At 39.6% G+C, this 21294-nt stretch overlaps 1 protein-coding gene across 1 annotated transcript in view; it reads right to left on the bottom strand.

The window, feature by feature from the left end:
- Nucleotides 1–21294, bottom strand: part of ajap1 (adherens junctions associated protein 1) — a 160317-nt gene that overhangs the window by 59997 nt on the left and 79026 nt on the right. Inside the window, exon 3 of the mRNA XM_030139984.1 lies at nucleotides 5253–6019. Coding sequence (XP_029995844.1) covers nucleotides 5253–6019 — 767 coding nt within the window. The remainder of the gene's footprint in view (nucleotides 1–5252; nucleotides 6020–21294) is intronic.

Raw genomic sequence — 21294 nt, 5'->3', positions numbered from 1 at the left:
CCAACGGAAATGTGGACTTTTTCCTTTCAGATGTTTTTAACTGAATGAGTACCAAGGTAAAAGACGCCAATTTCCAATTTTTTGAGGGAAAGTTTTTGTGCTGGCAGGAGGTGGTTTTTCAGGTGTAGCGCAATTGGTATATGAGGGGTGATTGAAAAGTTTTGAGCCTAACATGGAAAGGATTAAGATATGAAGACCAAATTTGGTCCATGAAATCTTAATAATAATAATAATGGATTGGATTTATATAGCGCCTTTCTAGACACCCAAAGCGCTTTACATTATTGACCCATTATTCATTCGCGCTCACATTCTCCCTCTGGTGGTGGTAAACTACACCTGTAGCCACAGCTGCCCTGGGGCAGACTGACAGAAGCGTGACATTTTGCACCTACGGCCCCTCCGACCACCACCAAACATTCATACACCAGTGTGGGTGGCACTGGAGGCAAGGAGGGTGAAGTGTCTTGCCCAAGGACACAACGGACTGACTAGGACAGAGCGGGATTCGAACCGCCAACCTTTCGGTTATTGGACGACCCACTCTACCAACTGAGCCATGGCCGCCCCTTTCTTTCACATATCTTAATCCTATCCACTACATTTCTTGGTCATAGTAATCTTTTTCCCTGTTTTCCAGGTCCCTGAACTTTCTGTATCAAGTGTTTCCTGAAAAATGGACAAACTTGAGTATCAGTCTGTCATCAAGTACTTGAACGACCTTTGCCTTCTTTGGGGTTGGTGACATGGGATGTTTCCATTGTTTTGACTGCTCCTTGGTCTCAGGCTGATAGTGATGGACTCCAGTCTCATCCATCGTCACAAATCAGCCCCATACTCAAGTTTGTCCATTTTTCAGGAAACACTTGATACAGAAAGTTCAGGGACCAGGAAAACAGGGAAAAAGATTACTATGACCAAGAAATTTAGTGGATAGGATTAAGATATGTGAAAGATTTCATGGACCAAATTTGGTCTTCATATCTTAACGCTTTCCATGTTAGGCTCAAAACTTTTCAATCGCCCCTCGTATCATGCAAAACTGCAATGGAAAGGCCTTTATCTGTAACTAATGTTGACAGATGTTACAACAAGTGAAGAAGAAGAGTTTTAAAAGATAAAATATGGCGCAGTGTGTACACCACAGGAAACCCAATCAGTTTTTAATTTAGTATGGGATAGATGGGTAATATATAAAAATATGAATATATCTCAGGCCTGGGTGTTAATAGTGTAGGGGAGACTGGGGATGGTTGTAACATGGGTCAGTTGTAACTCTTGCAGTTGCTCCAATCAGGAACAAATTAAGACTCACCTAATTCGCTCTGCACATGCTCAGTTTAGTCCTTAGTCCACGTGGGCAGTTGTAGTGCCGTGAGGCAGACACATCCACATGTGTGAGTGAAAACAGAAGTGTGTGCTCAGTCATAGTTTTTACTCTAATTATTTTTGTGATAGCATAGTTTGCATTTGAAAGTTTTGTCAATTATCTGTGTGAGATAAACACAGATTTATGCAACTGTTTATCCACCTGTCCACAATTATCTAATATAAGATTATTATATCCTGTGTAGATCAGTGTTCTTATTTCATATATCGGCCAATATATCGGTTATGGACCAAAATTGGATATTGGCTTTTTTTAGCCCCCAGTATCGGCATCGGCCCCAAAAATCCCATTTTGGTCAGGCTCTAGTTTGCCACAAGTCCACTGGTAAAGCCACTAGTGTAATCCACACATGGCCCAGGGCACAGTGTACGTGTTGGCTTCATAAAGTAGCGGCTGATTATGTGATAATGTCATGATCAGATTTGTCTGTAGAAACACTGTTTGATTTTTCAGAAGGCTACATTTCTGGGTTAATTTGCTGCTGTTAAAGAGACAATCAGCTGACTGTAAAACTAAATGTCGAACAATGACAAATTGTAATTATTTAATAAACAAACAATAAACTACAATACTGTTGATGTTCACATCTGCTCTCAACTTATGTCAGTGTATCTGTTCATGACAGCTGCAGCTCTGGTGGTTTCACTGCAACTTTGTTGCACAGCTGGTGTAATAACAATAAAGCCTATTGTATTCTATTGTATTCTATTGTATTCTATTCTACTCTATAGATGTAGGGCTGTGTATCGACAACAATCTGGCGATACAATACAAATCACAATACTCAGATCGCGATACAATATATCACGATATATCATGATACTGTTAAAAAGGCCATTTTTTTTGTTTCTTTTTTTTTTAATGATTATTTCCTTGAAGAGTTGAATTACAGCAGAAATCTGCACAAATACTAAACACATTTTTATTTGATCCCAACAGGATCTAATGTTCTATCACAAAATGTTCCTGTGTTCAAACTGAAATTCTGTTTTACAACATTCCAGTTTCAGATCCTGTTCAAATGTTCAGATTCTATTAGTTCACAACTAACATCAGAACAGGATTTGAGTTCAATCTCAACAAAGGAACCAACATTATTTTATAAAAGAGTGTTAAATAAGAATAAATAAAATAGAAAAACAAACAAACATGAACCTCCCCAATATCTGCATTTGAATAAATACATAAAAATATTGATACAGTACTTTTTAATATCGATACAGTATTGTGAAATGAAATATTTTGATATATTGCAGAACCCATATTTTCTTACAGCCCTAACAGTTAGGTTCTGGCCACAGATTTTCCCTGTATATAAGCTGTATTTCTCTGTTTTTATAAACGTGCATCACTTGTTTGACAGTTATGGTCATACACCCCACAACATAAACCATGACATCATGGCCATAACACACACACTGCATATAATAGAAACAAAAAAGAAAAACAAAAAAAACCCCAGAAATGAACCTCCACCATATCTGCATTTGAATAAATACCTAAAAATATTGATACAGTGCTTTTTTAATATCGATACAGTGTTGTGAAATGAAATATTCCGATATTTTGCAGAACTGATATTTTCTTACAGCCCTAATAAGGTGGTGCATCAGAGTCTGGTCTCCGTCCACTAATGATAACTGATGTAAATGCATTTTAACACTGGATGTCATCCGAAATAAACCACCACAAAAAAGGTCTATTGCAAAAACCTGACGGCACAACTCCATTATATCAGTAGATGAACACCACCTGTTCTGAGGTAATGAAAATATGATTCCTATTTCTAGGAGATTATGCACTGATGGAGACTTAACCACATTAGATTCCAATCTGTGTGATGCCATAGTCCTTCTGTATTTGATCATCTTTTCACTCTCTACCTGTTTTCATCGGGGTACTTTTCTAAATGTTCTGCTGCTTTTGTCATGGTCTGATCATAAAGATTTTCCTAAAACTACAAATGATCCTCTGGTTTCTTCCTCAAATACCAGCCTTTAAACTTGAACAAAGTAATGATTTGACATTTGTTTTGATAATTATTGTAATCAGCTGATGTGAAAAGTAGGGCTGTTAGAAAATATCGGTTCTGCAATATATCGCGATATTTCATTTCACAATACTGCATCGATATTAAAAAGTACTGTATCAATATTTTTAGGTATTTATTCAAATGCAGATATGGTGGAGGTTCATTTTTTTTCTTGGTTTTCTTTAGTGTTTATAATTTATTTATTATTTAACACTGTTTGATTAAATAATGGTTATTTGAAGCATCCTAAAAACACTTTTTTCTGTCTGAGAGGCAGATGTTCATTCCTTTGTTGGGATTGAACTCAAATCCTGTTCTGATGTTAGTTGTGAACTAATAGAATCTGAACATTTGAACAGGATCTGAAACTGGAATGTCTGTAAAACAGAATTTCAGTTTGAACACAGTTTGAACATTTTGTGATAGAACATTAGATCCTGTTGGGATCAAATATAAATGTGTTTAGGATTTGTGCAGATTTCTGCTGTAATTCAATTCTTCAAGGAAATAATCGTTTAAAAAAAGAAACAAACAAAAAATGGCCTTTTTCACAATATCATGTTATATCGTGATATATCGTATTGTGATCCTAGTATTGGGATTTGTATCGTATCGCCAGATTCTTGCCGATACACAGCCCTACTAACTGTTTCAGAAAACCCCTGTGATTTGAAGGGGTATTTTTATTATCTCACCGGCCGATCGACCATGACCTGGTGTGAAGGCGCTGTGTCCGGCTGTGGCGTTAGTACTTACTTCAAATATCTTCTCTGATAAAATTTCCTGTCGGATTCATTTAAAACTTTTTATGTATCTTCCTCGGGACAATGTCTACAAAGTTTGTTCATAGAGAAATGTATATGTTTGAATTTTTGTGGAATTATTTGAAATATTAAACATGTGCCTGCACTTCTAATGGTCCATGTTTTGATGGTTTTTAACATGTAAATGGTTCCAGATATCAGTCTAGTTCCTATTGATCACTGATAGAAGTCATATATGGACTTTAACTGAATTAGTTGAGTTCTCCTCCAGTGAAAGTACCGCCCACTTCTATAATTAGAATGATCTGCATCCAGACCACAGGACTCACAAAACCTCACAAATTCAACTGGGGACTGATTCTCATAGAACATGACGCTGACATACAGGGACAGTGGTCCTAGTTTTGCACATAAATCCAGTTTCCTGTATAAACCAGGTGGTGACAGGTTGTTTTGTTGGACCCAACCAGGAGTTGGGGCTGGGGCAATACACTAATCTCATGATATGATATGATACATAAGATTCAGCTCATGATATGATATATATAATGACATTCAGCCAACGACATGATAGTATTGTGTTTTGTATCGTATCACCAGATTCTTGCCACTACACAGCCCTACAAACCAGAGATAGGCTGTATTTCAAAACCACAGCTAAAAACTCCACAACAATAAGCGATTAAGACTGCAAAGCATTCCACAGAAAAGCAGATTATCGTACAAACTGTACCTACGCTGTTGTTAGGATGGAGACTCTACGCTGCAGACTGATAACTGACTTATGCGAGTTAGTCTTCACCCACCGCAGCTCAGCGCTCACTTCACAAAACATGATAATGTGGAATTCAATTCTTCAAGGAAATAATCCTTTAAAAAAAAAAGAAACAAACAAAAAAATTGCCTTTTTAACAGTATCATGATATATTGTAATATATCATATCGTGTTCCTAGTATTGAGATTTGTATCGTATCACCAGATTCTTGTCGACACAGTCCTAGTGAACAGCTGAGTCAGTCCTTAGAGGTCCACTAAATGATGGTGGTCCAGGTGGACCAGTCTTACCTGGTGTGTCCCCGTATGGCTTTGGTGGTTTGACAGTCTCCCCGGAGCTGACGGTAGCCTTGGTGGTGCTTAGCCTCTTGGGCTCTGGCGTGGACACCACAGGGAACGTCCTTTGGGAGACCCTGGCTGTGGTGCTCGTGGTGGTGGCCACTGTGGTGGTGAAGACCCTGGTGGACAGCGTGATGTTGGGCGCCTGTTTATCATCTACGTCTGCGCCGTCGTCGGTCCCTGTGGGTCCCCAGTCAATAAATCCAGCCACTGTAGTAGTCCGGCCCTCCTGAGACTTATCGTAACTGTCCCATTTGAGCTGCCTCCTGGCTCGGAGTAACAAGCGCACCGTGTCCCCTCTGCTCCCACCGGACGAAGCCGCCGGAGCGTCCGCTATGGCAGCCAAAGGATGAGCCGCCTCTATCTGAGAGTATCTGTACTGGCACTCTTTACATGACACTTGTCCTTTATGCGTCAGCTTCCTGTGCCTTTGGCCCCGGACCTTGGGCCCCGGTCCTGCCCTGCTGTCCTGGGGCAGCGGGACGGGGTTGAGGAGGCGGCGGGCCAACGGGCTAACTGTTCTCCAGTGAAGCTTATTGGGCACGTCCCAAAGGGGCTGCAGGCGAGGCCGCGAACGAGGCGCCGATTTAGGTGTCAGTTTGATGCCCAGGCCCTGACTGAGGGGGCTGCACGCAGACAAGTCCAAGGTGAGGTGGGTCATGGCCAGCAGAATCCACACCCGGTGTCCCACACAGCTGCTGGGCCGCAACGCAGACGGACTGCAGAGAGAGGAGACAGACATTTAGATTCAAACACACAAACCTGCTATAGGCCGACATAAGGGGGTCAAACATACGGCCCACGGGCCAAAACTGGTACGCCAGAGGGTCCAAGTCCAGCAAAGTGCACACATTACACTGAAGAAATAAAAGTTAAAGGGTGTCGAACTGGTTTTAGTTCAGGTTCCACATACAGACCAATATGATCTCCAGTAAAATAATACGGCTAAAACTTCCTTAGGGGGTCAAATGAGTGTCCATTTTTGTCAAAAAACAGTTGTCCTACAGTCCTAGAAGTGTGTGTAAATAATGCTAATCCATTTGTGCACAGACTACTGATATTCTCTGACAGTGGAAGCTCTATTTTCATAAATATTGGATTTGGAATAGCACGAGGATGTGAAAACTTTTGCTGGTGGACGGACGTGACATTACCCATGATGCTCTGGTCAGTCCCAGTACTTTATTAGGAATAAACTTCTAGACTTCCTATTGCTAATTGTGCTCTTCTTCATAAATGTTGGTATTGTGGATCTAAAACAATCCCAGCTGACACAAAAACACTAAATGTGTCAGTGGACGGATGTGACATGGTTGTTGTGGATCCCATCATACTGATGCTCTGCAGCCATGTCAGCGTTTACACTAATGATCCCTGTGCAAAAACTAGGAGCACTATTATTTATTGGATAGTTTAGCATCAGACTAAAGAGGAAAGAACAATATAGAATTGTTCTTTCTGTCTAAAAATGCTTCTTATTGTAAAACTGTTGATGTAAACAGTGAAGTAAAAGAAGAGAATATTTGTTTTTCAGCTCAGTTCAGTTCAAATAGAACTTGTCCATTTGTGACATGAAAATATAGCATTAATTGTGCTGAAATGGTTCATTTTTGAGCTGAAAACATAGTTCATATGAGCATCAACATGTTGAACAGAACTGAAATCCTGTCCATGTGAACAGCTGTCATTTACCAACACAAAGTTCCTTTGGATTCACTGAGACTGATTTCTTATGCACAAAGACACAAATAAGACCTCTAAGCACATTTTAGCCGAATAACATAATCTATAAAAAAATGACAACTCCAAATCTGTGTTTTTAGTTTAATCCAAAAAAACCCCATTAAATTATGAAAATATTTCCATTTACAAATCATCCTTTAACAATAAAATGTGAATAACCTGAACACATATGAACAACCTGAAATGTCTACAGAAAATTCTGCCTGTTATTAAATGTTTAGTGTCTTTGTAGATCTGATCTGTAATGCACATGTATAAATGATAAACTGAGATATAATATTGTTAAAACTGCACTTATTTTTCTTAAGAAATGTCTGTTCTCTCAGGTTATTCACATCTTTTTTGTTCAGATAGTTTGTAGATGTAATTATTTTCATAATTTCATGTTAATTTTTTGCACTAAAACAAAGACAAAACTTAGGCGTTGTTATTTTTTATAGGTTATTCTGTTATTATTTTACTGGTCTGATCCACTTGAGATCAAACTGGACTGAATGTGAAACCTGAAAGAACATGACTTTGACATCCCTGTGTTACATAAAGAACCATCTTATTGCATCCGTTTTCATCATGTGTCTTTTGTGTTGATTTAATTTTTCCAACTCCTTTTGATATTTTTCTCCTATTTTTTGTGTTTGTTGTCATGCATGATATGCACCAACACGTGCATTGTTGCCAAATAAAAAGAGCTAGCACATTGACCTGTGGTTCCCCACAGGTTCTAGATCCTCTGGTCCAGTTCATTCCTTTAATTTCTCGGTAAATTCCACTAGTATTTGCAGTTGAATAACCTCTCAGCTGACATGTCTGTTTCTGCACATGAAATTTGACACCATGGCAATGTGGCCCTATTGTTTATCTGTTGCTAGGTAACCCACTTCAATGATGATTCTGTGATTCTGGGCATAGCATTGTGATTGTAAGGCTGTTGTATTCCATCATTAAAAATACCGGTCCTATCAACTTGCTGTTTTCGCTGGTTTCTTCCTTGACCAAAAATCCATAAGTATACCAAACTGCAGCAGTCAGCTCTGTATGGATTTAGTGTGACGCCCGAGACACACACACAGAGTCCACTTCCCTTTTATAATATATATTAATAATTGAACTTGCTGCATAAAAAATAAAACACCAAGACTGTTCTGAAAATATAAGTAGTAGCAAGTACAGATATTTATGTTAAAATGTAGGGAGTAAAAGAAAAAAGTTGTTGAAAAATGAATGAGGTGATCAATTATCTGTACTAGGGATGGAACCATATGAAAATTTCATATCATGGTTATTGTGACCAAAATTATCAAGTTATCATTATTATTGTGTATTATTGAAATTGTGCTCAAAATGTTCAAAAAGTACTAATACACACACTGAAAATAATTTAACCAAGTTGTATTTAAAAAAATAATAATAAAATAAAATAGGCACAATGTCCCTTCTGTGTCAGAAACATTCCAGTATTAACCCTTAGTGGTCTGAGTCTATTTTGTCTGTTTTTCAGTCCTTTTGATTTGGCCTTTATATACTATAGAAACAAATGTTTACTATACCCATGTTTGGGATCTGTTTTTTCAGCACAACTTCATCTATATCATCTGTCTATTATTTTTTTCACTTTAAGCTACTGTAAAAACACAAAAGGCCAAAAAACAACAAAAAAATATCTAAAATCCAATTTGAAAAATGTATATAATTTATTGCATAAATAACACACAGATGCTTAACGAACCTTTTCAGAGACTTTAAAAGTGAATATTGGTTCCAAATATTAGGAATATCAAATTTATACTGTAATAAATTTAAACTATACTCAAATATTTTACATTAAAACATATCTTACATGAGTGTTTTCTCCGAAAAAGTGCGGTAATCAAACACAGTTATCATGATAATTAGAATTTAAACGGTAAAACTAAACTTTGGCAATTTTACTGCGGTTTATCGTTATACCCGTAATCGTTACATCCCTAATCTGTGGATTTTTATTTTGCACATGTCAACCCAGGGAACACTGTGTAAAGCACACACATCAGGTCTGCTCTGTCTCCAGACAATGGCCTATCTGAGTTCAGTCTGTTGGCCAAACTCTTCTCTTCCATTTCTTCAACTCACACTCAGTTCAGCTTCACTAATGACTGTCCTGGTGTCGAGGCGTTTGAATCACTGCATAAAGGTCAGACACAAAGTAAATGTTGTAAAAACATGCAAAAGATCATGGATTTGCACTCTTCGCTCTCAACTGTCAAAACCAATAAGAACTCCTCCTTGATGTTCGAGATTCATATCAATCCAGGGACGATGACACCAATACACAAGGTCAGGCCCGGTTCAGCTGATCCTCATATTGGCCATTATCTCCCCCAGACAAAGTCATCTGATTCCCAAAGGGTGATTTGATTATGCAGCGCAAGGATCAGGGAGGGAACGACACCATGCCAGCAGTAGACGCAGCACGACAAGTGTATCAAGAAAATCTTCACCCACGCAGCTATTGTGTTAATTAATTCAACACCAGAGTACATCCCAAAACGTCCTCTGTGACTGGAGAAAGCGCAGCGGTGGTCATCAGCGCTATGGAAACGGCTGACGGACCTGGTGGTGGGGTTGGCCCTTTTGTATACGGTCGTTATTTTCCAGATGTCATCTACGCATGTGCACTGCATAACAGCCTGATCACAATCCAGGTGTGCCAGCGTACAGGGTGGGGAAGCAAAATGTACAATATTTTGAGGCAGGGATTGAAAGACAGTGTATGACCAATTAGTTTATTGAAAGTCATGAGAATTTATTTGCCACAAGAAAATGTCCATAATAGAAAATGTTTTTATTCTATGTGTCCTCCTTCTTTCTCAATAACTGCCTTCACACGCTTCCTGAAACTTGCGCAAGTGTTCCTCAAATATTGGGGTGACAACTTCTCCCATTCTTCTTTAATAGTATCTTCCAGACTTTCTGGTAATAGTTTTGCTCATAGTCATTCTCTTCTTTCCATTATAAACAGTCTTTATGGACACTCCAACTATTTTTGAAATCTCCTTTGGTGTGACGAGTGCATTCAGCAAATCACACACTCTTTGACGTTTGCTTTCCTGATTACTCATATGGGCAAAAGTTTCTGAAAAGGTATGGATAATAGTGTTAGGTATGATTATGACATCAGTATATGTTTGGGTTCAAAACAACTGACGTAGTGTCTGCTGAGAAAAAACAACTAAATGTTCAGTGTACATTTGGCTTCCCCACCCTGTATTTGCATCAGTTATTCATCAGTATTTCAAACAGATCCCCCCAAAACCATTCCCAAAATGTTTCTTTGTCCATCTTATTACTAGATCTGTCAATCCTCCAAATTTGAAGAAAATCGGATAAAAACTGATCAAATGGCGACCCAATGAGTGTGAAAACATGTGCACAATTTAACTGTTATAAGAGCAAAATTATTGTCCAAAATGTTTGGAACACAATAAATAATTCCTACTCAACTCCTGTGTCTTTTTTATTCCAAATACACACATCACATTGCTTTTCATTTATTGATCCTTTTTGTTGAACAGCTGTTTGATTATCAATTCTTATTTTCAGTATTAAGACAATCCACCATTTTGTTGTTAACCTCTTCTTTTCCAGCCCTTTAATTACCTCCGCCAATGAGGTTATGTTTTTGCCAGGGTTTGTTTGTTTGTCTGTTTGTTTGTTTGTCTGTCCGTTAGTGTGCAACATAACTCAAAAAGTTATACACAGATTTGGATGAAACTTTCAGGGTTTGTTGGAAATGGGATAAGGAAGAAATGATTAAATTTTGGTGGTGATCGGGGGTGGGGGGGCCCATGGGGGGTGGGGGTGGGGGGGGGGCACTGATCAGCCTTGGCGGAGGTCTGCGCTCTCCGAGTGCTTCTAGTTGGAATAATAGAATGGGACCCTGTTCTTTCAGTATTATTAGGACTAAATCTGCACAACTAGACAGATGTGGCTCTGCTCCCTGGTATGCTGCACAACATTTGGAACAATGTGTCAAACGGATGTTTACGTGGAAGCGCATGTTTTCAATGGTGCGTTGTTCACCCAAATTCCTGGAGTGTCCGTACACCAATATACTTCCATCACTGATCTGGACTCTATGCCTTACAGATCTACTGTTCTCACTGGTTCCACATGTTTGTGTCCTCCTGTACCAGAAGACTTAGTTCCAGATGGAACACAGATGCCACCATGTGCTCAGACACATTTCCATTCACATCTGGTAGAGTCCGTACACCAGTAGTGTCCGTACACCACATTCTAAATATGTGGCTCTGATTTGACTGTTTCTGTCAATATATGGAATTTTTCAGCAGGCATGCTTTGGACACCACATCTATGCAAGAAACAATGCATGATTCTGCTGAGGTCTGAAACATTTGTATATGTGTGTAGGCATTAAATATGGAGGCTATTAGGCTGGAGTGTCCGTACAGCCAAGAATGTGTGATCTGACAGGGGTACAAGCCTGACACAGTTATAGGAGACAGCAGAATACACACAGATTTTGGATTTAAAAGAGAAATATCAGACAAATCAAATGGCCTGTCTGATTTTTGGATGGAGCAGTATTATTTTTATCTGTGTGTGCACCCTTTCTGGTACCTGGACTGGGATCAGGCCGTTCTTCTGCTTCGTACTAGCTGCCATTCTGACAGATTCTGACAGATACGCAGTGCACATGCGTAGATGAGATCTGGAACATAACGACCGTATACGAACGGGCCAACCGCCGCGACGACACACTGATTCTACAGACAACCTTCAGTGACCCCTGGGACAAAGCTGCACATGCACTCCTGAGGGAGGAAGCTCATTATGGGCTATCTTTCATCTCAGCTGTCCTTGGCCAATTTAAGCCCACCAGGAGGAGGAGGAAGAGGAGGAAGAGGAAAAGGGGGAGGAGGGGAAGGGGGAGGAGGAGGAGGAGGGATTTGGAGGTGATGACAGACTGAAAGGTGTGAATAGGTTCATCAGCTGTAACAAGCATCAGGATGAGCTGTGTCTCTCATAACTGCAGAGTTATGTTTGTATGTTCAACCCATAAAAAAACCAAACAGCTGCTGGTGACCTAAATCATCTACTGATAAACAAAGATGACAGAAAAAAATTACTAAATAATAAACAATATGAGAAAAACGAGAAAAAAAGAACTACAATTAAGGAAAAAAGAAAGAAAATAAGCAACAAAATGAAAAAAAAAAAAACAGCCAAAGTGATCAGTAAAATGAATAAAAATGAATAAATCAACAATTTTTAATTAATTTAATTTTAAAGTTTAATTTTTAAATTTGATTTTTATCTTGTTTGATTATTAATTTATATTCTCATACATGATGTTTTATCTCATTTCTTCATTTTCACATTGATTTAACAGCATCATGTTACGTTATCTCTGTCCTTTTTGCTCCGATTCACTTCATTTATTCAAAGTGTCACGTTTTTGCTTTTGTTGTACACATCTCTCTTATTGTGTTGCTTCTGTTTTAGTGTTTTTATTTGCTTCTTGTATCCTGCTGTTGTGTCCTCTGTCAAAGCACTTTGGAAACTTTGTTTTTAAAGGTACTATACAAATAAAGCTATTATTATTATTATTATTATTATTATTATTATTATTATTAAAATAGTAAGTAACATGAAGTAACTAAGCCACAAACTGAACAACACTGAAAAAAAAAGATGAAATGGCCAACAAAATGAACAAAAACGAATAAAACACCAAATAAAATGAATAAAAATGAACAAAATGAGGTTGTAGAACCCCTGTAGTTTAACAAATGACAGTGGATGGAGACACAGATGGTTTACGTTCAGGTATTGATATCTTTGCTAGAAAAAGTCACTTTTCTTCCGTTTTCTCTGTTTCTGACATAATAACATACAACTTGAATCTGAGCTTTAATGAACATCCTACTCTACAACACACGTTCTGTGTCCCATCGCTGTTCCATCACAGGAGGGCGTTTGTGTGGGTTCTCCTCAGCCTTCACACGCCCCATCGCCGCCAAACTCTCCAAATGAACAGAAACATTCCCTGACTATCTACTAGGCACAATTTTATGTCCGTATTCGTATGCTGGGAGATTTTAGCCTCTGTCTACTTTGAATTCTTCATCTCTGCCACCATACTCCATTTTCAGAAGCTGTTTTTCTGCCGTTCATGACATTTCTACTGCCAGCAGACGATGCTACAGTGTGAAGGCTGTATAGCAGGGGTGTCAGACTCATTTGAGTTCAGTTCCACATTCAGCCTAATCTGAGCTAAAGTGGGCCGGACCAGTAAAATAATATGAATAATTGGATAAGAACTGATAAATAATGTCAACACCAAAGTTTTCTCTGTTTTTGAGTGAAAAAAAGTAAAATTCCACAATGAAAATTTTTCACATCTACGTACTTGAACATAACATGAACAAATATGAACAACCTGAAAATTCTGAAGAAAAATAAGTGTAATCTTAACAATATTACACCTCAGTTTACCACTTATACATGTGAATCACAACTTACAGATCACAGTGGATCTACAAATACACAAAACATTTAGTACCAGGTATAATATTGATAAAATTCCACATACTTCTCTTAAGACATTTCAGGCTGTTCTTATTTGTTCAGGTAATTCACATTTTTTGTAAAAGGGCAACTGGGTGATTTTCCTGATGAGCTTGACACTCTGCTTTCCTCCATCCCAGAGCATGACTGCCCCATGCTAGTCCTCGGTGACATGAACATCCACTTAGACAATCCCAGCTTCTCAGATTTCATGTCACTAATACTCTCTTTTGAGCTACAGCGGGTTTGCAGTCCTCCAACCCACAAAGCTGGTAAAGAGCTCGATCTCATTTTCACCCGAAACTGCATCACAGATGCCCTCACAGTCACACCTTTACACCTGTCTGACCACTATTTCATTCAGTTCAGTGTGTCTCTCCCTGAAAAACACTCTGCTCCCTCCCCCATGGTCTCTTTCCGCCGCAACCTCCGCAATTTGTCCCCCACCCACTTCTCCACTGTCGTAGCCTCCGCTCTCCCTCCCCCCAGCACTTTTTCCTCCTTAGAGGTTAACGATGCCACTGAGTCTCTGTGCTTTACACTTAGCTCCTGTCTGGATAATCTGTGCCCTCTATCTACTAGACCCGCTCCATCCTCCCAGTCCCACCCATGGCTCAATGATAACCTCCGGTCGCTGCGTACCAACCTCAGAGCCGCAGAGAGAAAATGGCACAAAACAAAAAGCTCTTCTGACCTGATCACATTCCAGTCACTATTGGTATCCTTCTCATCCAGTGTCACTGCTGCGAAGAAGGCTTACTATAATAACAAAATTCATTCTGCCACCGACACCAAGAAACTATTCTCAACCTTTAAAACACTACTCAACCCTCCACCTCCACCGCCCACTACTAATCTGACAGCAGACAATTTTGCTTCATTTTTCACAAATAAAGTGTCTACTATCAGCAGTCAGTTCACTGATCCACCCATAGACTGCACGCCTCCTTCTTCAACATCATCATCATCACACACTGCTTCCTCTCCCCTGACTATGGCTACTACTAACTCAACTGATAAAAGCCCAACTGCGTCATTCCCCTCATTTACTCCCCTCACAGAGAACGAGGTGTCTAAACTCCTTTCCTCTAGCCGTCCTACAACATGCTTGTTGGACCCTATTCCATCCAACCTCTTACAGTCTGTTGCCCCTACTATCACAGCACCAATCACACATGTGATTAATGCTTCACTGACTTCAGGAACATTTCCTACAGTATTTAAACAAGCGCAGGTAACACCACTACTCAGAAAACCTTCCCTCACCCCCACTCAAGTGGAGAATTATCGACCAGTCTCACTCCTCCCATACCTTTCTAAGATCATCGAAAGGGCTGTTTTCAAACAGGTCACAGAATTCCTCTCCCAAAATAACCTCCTGGACATCAACCAATCTGGCTTCAAAATCGGCCACTCCACTGAAACGGCTCTGTTGTCTGTGACAGAAGCCTTGAAAGAGGCTAGAGCAGCAGCCAAGTCTTCAGTACTCATTCTACTGGACTTATCAGCAGCATTTGACACTGTCAATCATGATATCCTGTTATCCATACTCTGGAACATGGGCATCACAGGCCACGCACACTCCTGGTTTCAATCTTACCTTACTGGTCGGTCCTTCAGTGTGTCCTGGCTAGGGCACACATCAGCAGTTCACCGCCTCACCACGGGGGTCCCCCAAGGCTCTGTGTTGGGCCCCCTCCTTTTTGCCATATACACCACCTCACTCGGTCAGATCATCCACTCACACGGCTTCTCATATCATTGCTATGCTGATGATACCCAGCTCTATCTGTCATTCCCACCTGATGACTCCACAGTCTCAGTGCGGATCTCAGATTGTCTCTCTGACATATCTGCATGGATGAAAGCCCATCACCTTCAGCTGAACCTGTCCAAAACTGAACTGCTGGTCTTCCCAGCTAAGCCAACCATACAGCTGGACATCTCCATCACTATTGACTCCATACCTCTGGCTCCTACCAGTGTAGTACGTAACTTGGGAGTCATGATTGATAATCAGTTGACCTTCACGGATCACGTTGCCTCTGTCACCCGATCATGCCGTTTCACTCTGTTCAACCTAAGAAAGATCAGGCCATACCTAACCGAACAGGCCACCCAGCTCCTGGTGCAGACTATGGTTATCTCCCGTCTTGACTACTGCAATGCTCTTCTAACGGGCCTCCCAGCTTGTGTTGTCAAACCACTACAGATGGTCCAGAATGCAGCAGCGCGTCTGGTCTTCAATCAGCCTAAAAGGGCACATGTCACCCCCTTACTCACCCTAAAAGGGCACATGTCACCCCCTTACTCATTGAGTTACACTGGCTACCCATAGCTGCCCGCATCAAATTCAAATCTTTAATCCTAGCCTACAAAATTCTCCATGGGTCTGCTCCTGTCTACTTAGGTGCACTAATAAAAGCTTATGTTGCCCCACGACCACTCCGCTCGTCTGGGGAACGTAGTCTGGTGGTCCCCAGACCTTGTACAAGACAATCCAGGCTCTTTTCATGGGTCGTTCCATGTTGGTGGAACGCTCTACCAAGTGCTACAAGAACAGAGTCATCCCTGCCTATCTTCAAGAAGCTCCTGAAGACCCAGCTCTTCCGAGAGCACCTCCTGTCCTAGCACTTTCAAACATTCCATTTTAAATATTCTAATAAGGTTTTTCCCAGGATTATCACAGATTCTTTCACGATTATCTCTGGACCTGCTGCGGTGGTCCGGCCTCTTCCCTGCCCTCATCATCACCACTCACTTATCCTCAACCGCCTCCATGTGTCTCCCCCCTACTCCCCCCTTCTCCCCCTCTCCCCCAGTCCTTATCTCTATCGCTCTCTCTTTTTCCCCTTCTCTACTCTCTCTCTTTAACCCCAACTGGTCAAGGCAGACGGCCATCCTCCAGGAGTCTGGGTCTGCTCCAGGTTTCTGCTGTTAAAGGGAAGTTTTTCCTCGCCACTGTCACCAGTCACAAGTGTTTGCTCCTGGAGGATTCTGTTGGGTTTCTGTAAATTGACTTAGAGTCTGGTTTTGACCAACTCTATATATAAAATGTCAAGAGATAACTTTCTTGTGATCTGGCGCTATATAAATAAAATTTGATTGATTGAGTGATTTAATTGGTTTTCCCCTGTAAGTCGCTTTGGAAAAAAGCGTCTGCCAAATGCGTAAACATAAAAGGCTAGTCTGTAAATATAAACATCTTTGTGTAATTTGACTTTTTTTACACTAAAACAAAGAGAAGAATTAGCATTTTTCATTATCTATATATTGTTATGATAGTATTTTACTGGTCTGACCCACTTTAGATTGAATTGACCTGAAATGATTTTCACATCCTTGACTTTTAATATCTTCATTATAATTTTTGCATTTCGCTAATTCATCCCATGGGGCCAGACTGGACCCTTTGGCGGGCCAGATTTGGCCCCCAGGACGCATGTTTGACACCTGTGCTGTATAGGCACTTTTCACACACAATGACACCACGGGTACAATGTCACCAGTCTACATAATCAGTGAATTAAATACAGGCAAATACCTGACTTTCAATGACAACACAAAATACAGAGGATAATATTATAATAAATGGTGATAAATCATTTAAGAAAGGTTAAATGTAAAGAATGTAGAGCACAGGTGTCAAACATGTGGCCTGGGGGACAAATCCGGCCCGCCAAAGGGTCCAATCCGACCCTTGGGATGAATTTATGAAATGTAAAAATTACACTGAAGATGTGAACAATCAAGGATGTTAAAATAATTTTAGGTCAATTCAATCTAAAGTGGATCAGACCAGTAAAATACTGTCAGAATAACCTAGAAGTAATGAAAAATGCAATTTTTCCTTTTGGTTTTAGTGTAAAAAAACAAGTAAAATTACATAAATATGTTAAATATATAACATATAAAATAAATATATATATTAACATAAATATGTATGACTAGCCTTTAAAAAAAAAAAAAATTAACAACCTGAAATGTCTAAAGAAAAGATGGATGTGGAATTGTACTAATATTCAGCCTGTTATTAAATGTTTTGTGTATTTGTGTGATGTATATGTATAAATGATAAACTGAGGAGTAACATTGTTAAAATTACACTTATTTTTCTTCAGAGTTTTCAGGTTGTTCATATTTGTTCATGTTATGTTCAAGTACAGTTCGTAGATGTAAACATTTTCATTGCAGAATTTGACTTGTTTTCCTCTAAAACATACAGAAACCTTTGGTGTTGACATTATTTATCAGTTCTTATTCTATTATTTATATTATTTCACTGATCCGGCCCATTTCATATCATATTAGACTGAATGTGGAACTGAACTGAACTGAGTTTGACAGCCCTGATGCACAGAGTCCTTATGGGTTAACTGTTGTCTTACCACATTTGAAAGGACTGAAATCTCTTTCAGCGTGGTTTTTGATGTCAGTTTACGTTTTACAGTGCATAAACAAAAACTGTTTGAGCAGCTGACTAGTTTTAGTTTAGTTTATTTTCAGGTTTTTGAAGGAAATCCTTATGGTATGAGTATGATTAACAAAATATTCATTTAAGATCCCAGCGCTAAACTGGAGGAAAATGAAAAAGAAACTGAAAACTTGCAGTTGTATGTTTTAATGGGGTTTTCTTTGGTGTTAATAAGCAAAAATTCAACAATAATAATTCTTAATTCAGCTTGATTCCGCATTTTGTGAAGATCTTTTTGTTGTATTTTTTGATACCTCATTTGAGAAGATTGTTGTGTTAATTTTTTGATACATTTGTGAAGAACTTTATGTTAGATTTTCTGATATCTCATTTGAGAAGATTTTTGTGTTTTTTTTATTCCACAGTTGTGAAGAGATTTTTGTTCCTTTATTTTTGAGTAATAAACACTCAAACTAAGTTGCTCTGAGTCTGTCTCGTGCACTTGGGTCCAAGCCTTGTGGTTTCGTCACATCTTCAGGGTTTCTTTTGTAAACTTTGTCTACTGTCTCTCTAAACCATGGGTGTCAAACATACGGTCCGTGGGCCAAAACCGGCCCACCAAAGGGTCCAATCCAGCTCATGGTGTGAATTTGTGAAATGCAAAAAAAAACGCTGAACATATTAAAGCCAAAGGTGTCAAAATAATTTCAGTTCAGGTTCCACACACAGCTCAGTATGATCTCAAGTGGGTCTGAACAGTAAAATAATAACATAATACACACAGATAATGACAACGCCAAGTTTTTTCACTTGGTTTTAGTGTAAAAAAACATGAAAATGTTTACGTTTCTAAACTATCCTTTCATAAAAAATGCATGAACAGCCTGAACTGTTTTGTGTATTTGTAGATCCACTGTGATCTGGAACTTGTAATGCACATGTGTAAATGATAAACTGAGGCACAAAACTGTTAACTTTGCACTTCTTTTTCTTAAAGAATTTCAGGCTGTTGGTGGTTGTTCATGTTATTTACATTCTTTAGAGGATGCTTTGTAGATGTGAAAATTTTCATCATGTAATTCGACTTTTTTCCCTGTTATTATTTTACTGGTCTGGCCTACTGTATATTGGGTTGTATGTGGCCCCTGAACTAAAATGAGTGTGACACCCCTGATCTGAATTATTCTGGTGCATAAACCTTGGCAGGGTCACAGTACCCCATCCAAAAGGCTCCTCAGTGACCAGACGACATGCGCTGTACAGCTGCACCCTGTGTCTTCTTATACATTCTGATGGTGGTCGAGGGAACAGTGACTGTGAACCACCTTTTATTAACTGTCATTTGAGTTGTGACGCACGAGAAGAACCAAAAATGATGAATAATATCAAATGACATTTTAATTGAGCCACACATAAATGACTGATGTGGTCACGAACGAGCAGTGACAAGGTCAGCTGATTATTATTGATAGGTGATAAATATAGGTCGTCATTTGTCTTCGGAGTACTTTGGCACTTTCCCAATCGGTACACGTCACATGACACCGTCTCACACCTCCGACCAAAACGGGCTGTTTGCAGTTCATGGAGACAAATTATATAACTTGGAGAGAATAGAAAGAGACGAGCGTTTTCAGTTTAATGAGCGTGTTTGTTATGCTACTCGCTTTTGACCAAGCTGGGTTCAAACCAGGCCACAAATTAATGAAGATGTCAGGAGGAGAAGCCAGAAGGCAGAAACAAGCTCTCAAAGCAGAGCCAAAAGTCAGACTGGCACAGATCTGCCAATGGGAACATGATGATCTCACATATTCCAAGTCTGTCCTTAGGTCTCTGAAATTTACACAAGTCTGTTCCACTAAAGCATATAATAACCCACTAGTACTACTAAGAAGAGTCATAATGGCTGTCTCTCTAGATTAGTAATTTAAAGACAGACAGACATTTTTTATTGTTCTGCACAGTTAGACAGCACCTTCTGTCCTATCTGGAACGATTTAGTCAACAGCAGTTTTTAATGCTGCGTTCCAGGACGGTTTTTCAGCCCGTAAGTCACGACTTCAAACCACGATTCACCACTTTGTAACGTTCCAGGTAAGTCACGCCAAACTGCCTGAGCGCAAGGAATTATGGGAGTTAGATGTAAACAAACCAGCATGGTGGACCGAACAGAGCTTATGTTCATTTATAGTCATTTCTATCGCCAAAGGTGTTTGTTTTTTGCTTATTTGAGGGAAACAGGAAGAAAAAACAGCGCATAAGGACAGCGAAGCTGTTCTACCTTTGATGTTCTTTGTATATTTGGATTTGGTATTAATTTGTTCTTGCACGCATTGGACTGAAAACTAGCTAACGCTAGAGCAGCTGCTGATTATGCAGAACATTTGCAGATAAATAATATCAGAGCTATACATTGTTTTAATAAACAATCTGCATAAACACCACATCCAATGGGGGGGGCACCATTGCTATGTGACGTCAGAACTGGGAGAACATGGATCTAGTACGAGTTCACGCATGGAAGTCACAGGTTTGACTGAACATTCCAGTGCATTTACACCAGTAGAAGGATGGAAAACACCAGTTACAGGTGGACTGGAACGCAGCATAACTCTCTATTTTGATTTACACACACACAAAAAAAAAAAAAATTCTCTCTCTTGGGAAAAGTTGGTATATTAATAAAAAGCAAATATTAATAGACAGAATAGACACTAGGGATGGGAATCGTTAAGAATTAACGATTCCGATTCCATTATTGATTTTGCTTATTGATACGATTCCTTATCGATTCTCATTGGGTGAGGGAATAAAAGAGTACACACAGGTGTGTTTGCATTAACTGTCTTTTATATTTCCATCTGCACAGAAAATAGAACAAATACAGTATGAACAAACAATAAGAACAGATGACACCGGGCCCGGTTTGGGGGGGGGGGGGGGGGGGGGGGGGGGCAAATAAACTGACATTCTTTTGACTCGCCCCAACACGACCTGTGGGTAACCCGCTTCACTTCATGAACGGACAGCACCAAACGCACCCCCATATAAAACCTGGGTGGACCTGTCCACAGACGTACTACAGCAGTGTCAAACATAAGGTTGTAGTTTGTCCCCAGTATGAACTTGGAAAGTGCAAAAATCATACTGAAGTAATTTAGAGTCAAAGGTGTCATAGTTGTTTTAGTTCAGGTTCCACATTCAGCCCAACTGTGATCGACAGCAAAATAATAAAAACCTATAAATAATGACTCCAAATTTAACTCA

This window comes from Sphaeramia orbicularis, chromosome 7 (genome assembly GCF_902148855.1).
Source record: "Sphaeramia orbicularis chromosome 7, fSphaOr1.1, whole genome shotgun sequence".
Taxonomy (NCBI): Eukaryota; Metazoa; Chordata; class Actinopteri; order Kurtiformes; family Apogonidae; genus Sphaeramia; species Sphaeramia orbicularis.
This window is presented reverse-complemented; position numbering and strand designations above follow the sequence as displayed.